Raw genomic sequence first — 10875 nt, forward strand, 5'->3', positions numbered from 1 at the left:
TTGGTGGTTTAAGTCTCACTTAACAATAGATTTATTTTACTCAGTATGTTAATAAATTATATATGTATACTATTATGTAAGGCACCACCCTTCCAGGACTGTCTACAACAATCAATAACCAATTACACTTTAATATATTAATGACATTTACAAAACTAAAGACTACAGCAAAAAGTGACAGAAGGTACATAAATAACAATGATGGTTATAAAATAAAATTGAGACATTACCGTCAGCCATGAGTGGAGTAAAAGAATTGTTCACTCTGAACTTCTTTTAAAGAATTGTACTCTGACTGCATAAACTAAATAATTGCTGTGAGATGAGCATAACATTTTTCCTGAATTTTCACTAGTAATAAAGGCAGATATTTTGATAATATACTTGTAAGATAATGATAAGGAAAATGCAATAATGGAAAGTAATAAGGAAAAAGTAACAATGGTAAGATAATGACATTATTGTTAGCCATGAATTGCATAAAACAATAGTTAACAGTGATGTCCATCATATACAAAACAGGAATAAATTTTTCTTGGTCATAATGATTTACATTATGTCAAATGAAACAAATATAATAAATTAACAATTAAATTTGCATACTTCAAAACTTTCTAATATATTTAATTTATAACTCTATTACAATTTTATGAGATAATTTTTCATCAAGGAGATGGTTACCACAGAGAGTTAGCAAGGCAGGTTTTTATAAAAAGTTGTTACTGAATACACAGGAAATAAAGAAGCAATAATCAAGAAAGAATGGAAAAAATTGGACAAAAGCAGACAGATTAATTTTTAACTTAAACAATTTAAACACTGAAGTAGTAATAACAGTTTCAATGAGAAAACCATATCCATTATAAAATAAGAAATTCTCTTAATAATAGTGACTGTCATAGAATAAAAGTGAAAACTACGTCTATCTACTGATAACCAAATACAATTCACAGTCTACAATAAATTAACAATAAAATTTATCACTTTAAAAACTCAGTAGAACTAGTATTATCTATTATCTATAAATCTTATAAATAAATTACCTTCAATAAACTTATAGTATCTCTAGAGCAACTTATTAATTTAATGAGTACAATATTTGTTATTTTACGCTCAATACTTAGTACCACAAATAGAAGTACTAGATGAATAATAATCATCAGTGCTAGATAATGAGAACTAGATTTATCAACAAAAAATACTAGTAATCACAACTGATTGGTACAGTGATAATCCTTTATCATAAAACAATATATTAAAAATAAAATAAAATAAAATGGCATACAGTAATTCTTGCAATACAGTATAAATATTTGTTCTACTGAAAATTTAATTACTCGTCTCCAAGCAATAAGTATTCACACTGTCTGGTTGTACATGTAATTAATCAGTTCTTTCCACTCTTTTATCACAGCCGATGCAGTACCATCAATGCACAAAACTGATACAGAATACTTGTAAAATAGATAATAAGGTTAATCAACATTAACACCAAAAATTGGAGAAAATCATACAATCACCTTCAACTGCTCATTCATATTTGTTACAGTACAACTAAAATACTTACAGTAACATCAACATTGATAATATCTCCATCCTGCAAAGGCCTATCATCAGGTATTCCATGACATGCAACATTATTAACCGATGTACACACTGACTTAGGGAAACCTTCATAATTCAGAGGTGAGGGATAAGCTCCATGTTCAATAGCCATATTGTGAACAATCTCATCAATTTTATCTGTGGTCATACCAACCTAAAAAAAAATATATACATATGTTTTTATGAATCTTCTATACGTAAGAATCATCATTGATGTTTTTACTTAAAACAAAAAAACGTTTACTAGTTTAGTTTTTACTTAAAATAGAAAAAAGTGAACAGTAATCAAAACAATATAATCATTGATTTTGTGAGTATAGCCACATAATTTATAAGCGTTAGTAGAAAATTTTGAGTAAAGCATAAATTAGAATTAAATTTTTATAATCAAAAACTGCAGCAATTAAAAGGTACACATTTAAGAACTCCTGCCTGATATTTACAGAATTTTTTATATTTTTCATTACATTGTCAAACTGGAAAAATAAGTTTGGTGTAGATGAAAGAAAGTTAAAGTACTTCAGCAATTCACATTTATCTAAATGCTGTGCGCAAGATGAAACATTTTTTTTTAAATCAATTTTTTAATTTTTTTCATTAAAAAAAACAAATTGTAAGTGATAAACAAAGTTTCAAAACATTAACTCAAGTCAGTTGTCAACATTATGGATACAGAGAACATAATGAATAATAGAAAATAAATGTTTCAATTAACTTTTCTATCCTAAAGGATTATTATGTCAAGTAATGTTACGTTTGCCATTTGAAATGGTTAGGTGATAAGACACCCATAAATAAATAACAATGAAATAAGCGCTTTTTCAAAAACTACACGAGGAGTTGTTCTGTTTATTGGTTGATTTACTAGAAGCGATTGAAAATAAATGAGAAAAACATTCCTCATCAGGCATCACTGCTTTATTAAGGAGGCAGGAGGAGAGGGGAAATAATTTGGCAATTGATTCTAAAGCTTGCAATAAGGAAAAACATTCATACAAACATATGTCTGAAAACGCTTTGTTATTGAGTTATGGTTAATGAAAAAGTTTACCTGGATTTAAGTTTCCCAGTGAAATGAGGTCATACAGAAATTTTTAAGGTTTTATATAAAGGGTAAACTTTGGAATGCAATTTTCAGTATGATGTTTAGCTCCTTCCGTGATTCTGTCATTATCTTTTCAATTTTGGCAAAACATTGACTTTTCATGGTTCCTTACAGCTTGGGGAATAGAAAGAAGTAACAGGGGACCATGTATGGTGAATACAGAAGCTGAGGCATCATAAAGATGTTGTTTCTGACAAACAAGCAGTGATGTATGAGCAGGTGCATTATTGTGGTGCAATTACCATGAATTGTTTCGCCAAAAATCCCAGCGTTTTCTTCAGATTGCTTCACACAAATGGTGTAGAACTTCCAGGTAGTATTCCTTACTGACCGTTCACCTGGTGGCAAGAACTCATGATACACTACACCATTGAAATCAAAGAATACAGCATCAGAACCTTCACATTCTATTGAACTTAATCTTCTTTTTCTCTTCTTTTTGTCTTGGCTCTTCAGGAAGCTTTCATTGGGGCAATTGGGCATTAGTTTCAACATCACACCCATACACCCATGTTATATCATCAGTTATAACCCATCTGAGCAGTTTTGGATTGTCCACTTCATTCAGACAAAAATCAGAACTAAATAATAAAACCAAGTCATCACATTTTTTTTTTCTTTTGTGAGGTTGAAATTTAACAATTTTGGAACAAATTTTGCTGCCACACGTTTCATGTCCAAAATATCCAAAAAAAAGTGCTAGGCATGAGCCAAATGATACAACAACAACAGCAACCTCTCTGATAGTGTTTTGACAATTGTCCATAATTATTTTCTTCACTTTTTGATGTTGTCATCAAAATAGGTTGTTATGCTAGGACATCCAGGGTGCTCGTCATCTTCAACATCTTCGCAGCCCTCTTGGTAATATTTGTACCACCTGTAAATGGTTGTTTTATTCATAGAAGAAACTGCCAAAAGCAACATTCAACATTCCAGTGCGGTACTATACTTTATCCCATTCTTAAAGCAAAATTTAATGCAAATTCTTTGTTCCATCTTTTCCACAAGTTAAAAATCACTGATCATATGAAAACACGTGTAACTTATTCAAAAACCAACAGTAATCTAAGCATCCAATATGACTACCAATATAAATATATTAGGGACAAGTGTATCAACACAACAAAAAAATACTATGACAATTGGTCTTATACAGCACAGAAAATTAAAAAATTTTGTATATTGTTTTTATCAAACCTCAAATATAATTTAAATATTATATTCTTTGTCTTTTAATTGGCATCTGTATTTTGAAGACTGTGTACTATCCTCTTTTAAGGAATTTCTTCTGATTCAGTTCTTTCATTCTTAACCCACCGGGTTGGTCTAGTGGTTAACGCGTCTTCCCAAATCAGCTGATTTGGAAGTCGAGAGTTACAGCGTTCAAGTACTAGTAAAGTCAGTTATTTTTACATGGATTTGAATACTAGATCGTGGATACCGGTGTTCTTTGGTGGTTGGGTTTCAATTAACCACACATCTCAGGAATGGTCGAACTAAGAATGTACAAGACTACACTTCATCTACACTCATACATATCATCCTCATTCATCCTCTGAAGAATTATCTAAACGGTAGTTACCGGAGGCTAAACAGGAAAAAGAAAGTTCTTTCATTCTTATAAATAGGGTCTTCATAAATAACAAAAGATTTATCTACATCGATAAATCTTTGCTTAATAATATTGAAAAAATATTTTTTTAATAATATTGATTTTGCTTCATAACATATGAATACTTACTTCAGCAATTTCTATAAATTCTTTACTCTTCTTCAAATTTAAAATTTCCAACCATTCTCAGAAGATGGATTCAAGAGTACACTTCGTATTATTGAAAGCCAATCAGTATTTTTTTTAAATTTTTCACTTTTATTCCATCAAAGCTCAACACAATGTTCTAGTAAAAATCATCGGTTCATTCCATAACATGACCTTTTGTAAGTATCTAAAAAACTACTCATAACAAATAAAAACCCAGGCAGGGTAGAAATTCTCCAAGCCACCATTATTATAGTTACTTTGCCAGGAAGAAGCTATCTAGGAATTTTTTTTGTAAATATGACAGCTCTTTTTTAGATGTAATTAAGCTACAATAATGTTTGATAAATCCTTGCAAGACCAATTAATGCTATCTTAAGATATATTGTTGCTACATTATGGAACCTATTAAATGTATATCCAAACAAGCACACTCCAACTCATTACTAAGTTATTTGTTAAAAAGAAAAAGTTAAAAAGAGAAATTTTATTTAAAATTATTCAATCATATTTATATTAAAATGTCAGATACATTATTAAAATTTTCAAAACAATGCAGAACATTAATTGCACTCTCTATGGGAGTGACTAGCAAACTTTTACTATCATAATTTCCTACTGCTTTTAGTATGATTACTCCTTTGTGTAGGTGCTGCTAATAACAAAAGTATTAATGGTATTGCAGATGTAGCAATTACAGCTAATAATTGTAAATAACTCTGGAATGAGATTTAAAACCATTTAAAAAAGACAAGCAGACAAAGAGGTTAAATTAATAAAACAGAAATTTAAGAGAAACAGAACTTCTAGAAAAAAAATAAGTTATAAGATTATTCAAACAAAAGATACATTTTATAATAACAAAAACTGGCTTACTCAAAATACTGGAACTATACTCTACTTTTTGAATTCAACAATAACAAAACATCAAAAAAAAATCACAGCAAGAAGGCTTAATTATTATCAATAAAGTAAAACAAACACAATAAAAATACCAAAAACAAAACATTATAAAACTGTTTAAATATTCTTACACACAAATAGTATGATAAATTACCCTTATTTTAATTCCAACTTCATCTAAAATGAATCTAGCAAGTTGCCCTGCAGCTCTCATTTTTTCTATTTGTTCCTTTGTTTTTATTTCAATTTCTTTCGATGACTTTGGAGGTTTCCCGGTTTTGTAATAGACCGGTGAATTAATATGTTCTGGAACAGTTCTCATTTCCTTTACATACCCTGGTTTTACAATACTGTAGCTTCTGAAAGTCCTTAAAAATGAATAATAGTAGTTATAAAAATGAACATATCGTACCAACCACAAAAATAATGTGATTGTTTAATTCTGAAGTCATTCTGTCAATTAATAAGCTAATATTTATGCTAAGAAACACATTGTACTATATTTACAAAAATACCCTTAATGTAATACATCTATCAGTAATATAGTAATTCTAATCGAGGTTTTTCTAACCGAGCACTTTGTTATAAAAGCAATTTATAACACTGTAACTATCCTTCACAAACTAGACTCATCTCTTTCAAAACATCATTCATTAATTCCCTTTTTAAGATATCAGATAAAAGTCACTCCCAGTACTACTTTCGTCATAAATATTATGTTTAAGAAATAATAATTCATTTAATTAAACATTCATGTGATCTTGAACATACATAACTCTATATCATATCAAATGAAAGGTTATTTCTTTGAGTACATAGGTTCTGGTCACACTGTAACAGGAACATAATAATTTCAATAATTTTACAAACTAAGTTACTAAATTCAAAATATGCATGAAACTAAGCTCACATTAAATAAACTATGTTTTTTCTTATTATAAAAGAAAATACTGGCCGTAGAATCACATTTACTTAATATATTACCCGATAAACACTTAAAAATTTGAAAAACTTTCACCAAATGGTAATACCAAAACACATTGGTATTATGTAAAGATATTATAAAAAATGAGGGATTAAATCATACTTTAAAAATAAATAAATAATCTGGGCAGTACGATCAAATTAGAATCCTAAAATATTTAGACATATTAGTAACTAAAGATAACTAGAAATTAATACCATGTATAGACAACCAACACAATAGAAATAAATATGAATTCAACATAAACAGTTTGTAACAGTCATTTAACAGTATCCAAAAGTCTCAAAAAACTAATACTCAACTTATAACTTTATCACAGGATTTTTCTTGATGTGAGAACTATGCTATGACTAAACAAGTAAATGTCAAATTACACAAGTCACATGATGCGTCATCCATTCATATATCAAGAACAGTCATCTTGTGGTACTTGATGAAGCACATTGTGTGAAAAAAACAGCACAAAATAATCTTGAAACATTATTCAGTAACTCGATCAAATAACTTTTGTATTTTGGTATTCTGTTTTTACTGTTTCTACAGTACCTAAGAGTATGAAGCTTGTAATCTGAATTCAATAAATGAATTTTCAGTACTCAGAAGTTGTTTAGACATTTTGTTTAAAACAGATTGTACATTTTGGACAGTGTGTTCTACTCAAATAAAACATGTTTTTATATTAAAGGACATTACATTAACCATCGAATAAAGGAAAAAGGAATTGCAAGAATCAAATTTTTCAGAAAAAATGAATTTCTGAAAACTCGACCATGAGAAACCAATTTTTCAGCAAAAGATGTGCAGCTTATTTTATCAACAAAAAAATTAATGGAAGAATGTTATAAGGAAATATTATTTACTTTTTCATCTAGTTAGATGCTGCTTGTGAGAATGGCGGCTAAAAATTAAAACTCCATGTCACACTACCTCAATGGTAATGTTTAAATCTTTGTACCATATTTTTAATTATCTATTCTAGCCCTATTAATTATCTATTGTAGCCCATATTTTTAATGAGCTACAGCCTCCATGATTCCCATACTTCTCAATGCTAGATTTTGTAAGTTGGATCATTACAAACAGTTTATTCATAAACAACCAACATACACTTCAATATTGGAGCAGATATATCACATCAAGATAAATATTTTTAGAATATGAGTGAAATATTACTAAAATTTAAATTTATATATTATCTAGTTTATTATCTGTATGACAAAGAAAATTACAAAGATATTTTCCTTTTTTGTCTATACTTTCTTTTATTATTGTCTATTACTTCTGTTCCTTTATGGATTTCATATTTTTACAATCCCCTGACATATAAATTGATTACATAATTATGATTTATTAAACAAAAAACAAAAAGAAAAAACTGAATGAATATAGTTATAGTGATTCTATCATAATTATTTTTTTTTACTAACTTAATAATTAAATAAATTTGAGTAAACATTAGATAATGAATAATGATTATACAATACTGAATAATCAAACAATTATTTTTTGGTCCTCAGCAAGATGATGACATCTTCCTGTTACTTGGTATTAGGTTAAAACAATGTTAATATGGCTAAGGTTACATTAAGGGTTAGGTTAAGATTACATAGATTCAGGTAAATGTGCACTGCACATTATTGTAAATAAATTGGTTTAAGTGGAATCAAGTTGAGGTTCAGTTAACTTGTTAGGTTATATTAAGTTAGTTTACAGAAACTTATAAATAACAACAAATTTTACAAAAACTTACTTGGTCATTCATCCGATAAAAGTCAGAATCACAATCCATGATTTATGCTTAACCTCAAGCAAATCTTATCTCATACTTAACTAATTTCACTAAAAACCAAATTATTATTATTTAATAATTCACTGAAACCAAATAATGTGTATTACACATGAACATGCAAAATAATGAAATTTTGGCTGCAGATATTGTGTAACTTATGAGGGGCATTAAATAAAGCATTAGTATTTCCAGTGAATAATTACACTCATAATGAGTAACTTAGGTCCTAAATAATACACCAGATTTTTTGATGAAGAGGTTTAGTGGTAACTGTATAAGTATTTTTTTATAATTTGGCAGTATAATAGGTCATAAAATTCTTTAAGAAGTAGTTATGTTATCAATGTAATAAGTAAATCATACTTAATTTATATTTTTAACTCAAAGGAAACAGACTGATTTAATTATGCATCTTAAATCTATTACTGATGATGGTATAATAACTGACAGCTCTTAACTGATTCAGTTGAAATGAGAACTTGTAATCTTAATTATTCTTTATATTCACTTCTATACATAATATTGGCAGATTATGGTCATGCATAATAAAATTTCAAACACATTAAAATTGAAATGAGTTGAAGTGCACAACAAATAAAATAAGTAGGCCATAACTCAATTAGATACAGTCCACATTATCCAAAGGATTCTATAGAAAAGTACTAAGCAAAACAGTTGATACATAACCTTCATGCATTTGATAATAATGAAAAAAAAATGCTAATTTTATTATTGTAATTACCTATTATGTGCAAATACCATAGCATCTAAAAAAACTATTATTACAAATAACGGTAACATAATATAAACAAATATAAAATATTTTATTCTGAGATTAACACAAATCTTATCTATGACACCATTTCATTATCGATGAATTCAGAAATAAATAAATTGGTTCAGAAATTAAATGTAAAGAAAAAAGACCAAATAACTTTATATTTACAATAGTTTTATCATATATTAGTATGATAAGATCATAAAGATAAACTGACAAACTCTGGTTTCATAATTCAATTAAATAGCACAGAAAACACTCACAAAATTTTTCGTAGTTTTGTTAACATAGAGTTTTTACCCATGAATATCCAACTACCAGTAAATTCTTAATTTACATATACATATTCTGACAATGTATATACAAGTCCTGTAGAACACAATTTACTAAATTATTTGTGTGGCGGGATCTTACAAACCATAAACTTCCCGTTTAGTTGGTTTTGTGACGGTCTCTTATGTTATTATCGTACACATCCAACGTCATGAGAAGGCCATCACCGAGTTAAAAAGTACAAGTACATTCTGAAGGGTTCTTAAGAGGAATTTTTACTAAACAACAATCCACCAACTTATTACTGTTTTTTTTTCTACTCGTATTACATAGGCTAATAATAATTATTATTATTATTGCATATGCTAAAACTACCATATACTTTACTACTAGACAAGACAATGAATGAATAATCAAGTATTAATGTTCTTTTCTCGCAAATAATGTACCTTTTTAAAAATGCTCCAATCATGACATCGTAATGCATTCTTGAGCTATTACATACCTTAACAGGTCTAAATATAGCGAGAAAAGCCAATATTCGCGGTCGAAACATAGCCTGAATTCTAGGAAAGCTTTTTATCAGTATTAAATAGTACAGTAGCAAAAATATTAATTAATTGGCTTTTAACCTACAACTCCTTTGGGCCACATATTTGACAACATGCGCGTAACTAGTAATTGGAATTATAGTGAACGAGTCGTTCGTTCGATTTGTTTCTTTACAATGAACGAAAGAGTCGGTTTGCAGGAGAACCCGGATTCTGTTTACGATTCTCTACAATGATTTGGATAGCCAGTAGGAAACCAAATCTTTCCCAGTTTCTATTCGATTCGATTCAAAGCAATCTTTCTTATGCTTTGCTTGTGAAAGGAGATCCTCCTACCATACCAGATTTTAGTTCGCATTTGATTACACAGACGCAAACTTATTACATCACCACCACTAATGTTTATTGAACATTGGCAAATTTATCACTGCTTGATTGTAAGATCAAACAGTGATAGATTTTTTTCATTAATTGAGTTAATCTTAAATAATTTAATTTTATCTATAACCCCAAACACAATCTTTATGCATTTAATCACAAACTACAGCGAAACGAGAGCCAAATAACTTTCTTTTTTTTAACTCGTTAATAGTATTTAAATCTAGAGAATTTATCTTAAACTAATTTCACTAAATTTATACACGACAAAATGAATAATTATTATGCATGACATAAATTATTAATCTAGATTTTAATCTGACATCAATATCAAATTATACATGACAAATCCAATAATTTAAAATAATGTAACTTGTACTGTACCTTATTTTTGAACTAGCCATTCATTCCATCTTTGTTTTTATTTTATTACATCGATAGTTATGATTTATATTTACTTTGATGTTTTTACTAATGCGTGAGCAGTTACACAGACACACACACACATTTTGTTTTTAAAAGTTTTTGGTTCTATTATCATGAAAAAATAATAGTAAAATAAATAATTAATTAATACTATTCAAATAAACTTTGCAGTATTTTACATATTTACATGTGGAAATATATTTTTTCCCAAATTCTCTGAAGTAAGTCTACTTTGAGTTATTAACTATCCCGCTTTTGAAAAAATTTTTTCACAGGAACAGAGGTTGCAGGAATGCAAAGTCTAGCTTGCAATACTTTGT

At 28.4% G+C, this 10875-nt stretch overlaps 1 protein-coding gene across 3 annotated transcripts in view; it reads right to left on the bottom strand.

The window, feature by feature from the left end:
• The window catches only part of LOC142323478 (methionine aminopeptidase 1D, mitochondrial), a 30740-nt gene extending 20852 nt beyond the window's left edge, over positions 1–9888 (bottom strand). The window contains exons 1-3 of one of the 3 annotated variants that reach the window (XM_075363182.1): positions 9706–9888; positions 5530–5743; positions 1568–1759 (exon numbers count right to left, since the gene is read on the bottom strand). In XM_075363182.1, coding sequence (XP_075219297.1) covers positions 1568–1759; positions 5530–5697 — 360 coding nt within the window. In that variant the 5' untranslated portion in view covers positions 5698–5743; positions 9706–9888. Of the gene's footprint in view, positions 1–1567; positions 1760–5529; positions 5744–8110; positions 8134–9649 lie in introns of those variants that run through there. The other 2 variants (XM_075363180.1, XM_075363181.1) reach the window with 2 other exon arrangements.
• Positions 9889–10875: the final 987 nt, after the last annotated feature.

This window comes from Lycorma delicatula, chromosome 4, assembly GCF_047948215.1.
Source record: "Lycorma delicatula isolate Av1 chromosome 4, ASM4794821v1, whole genome shotgun sequence".
Classification (NCBI taxonomy): Eukaryota; Metazoa; Arthropoda; class Insecta; order Hemiptera; family Fulgoridae; genus Lycorma; species Lycorma delicatula.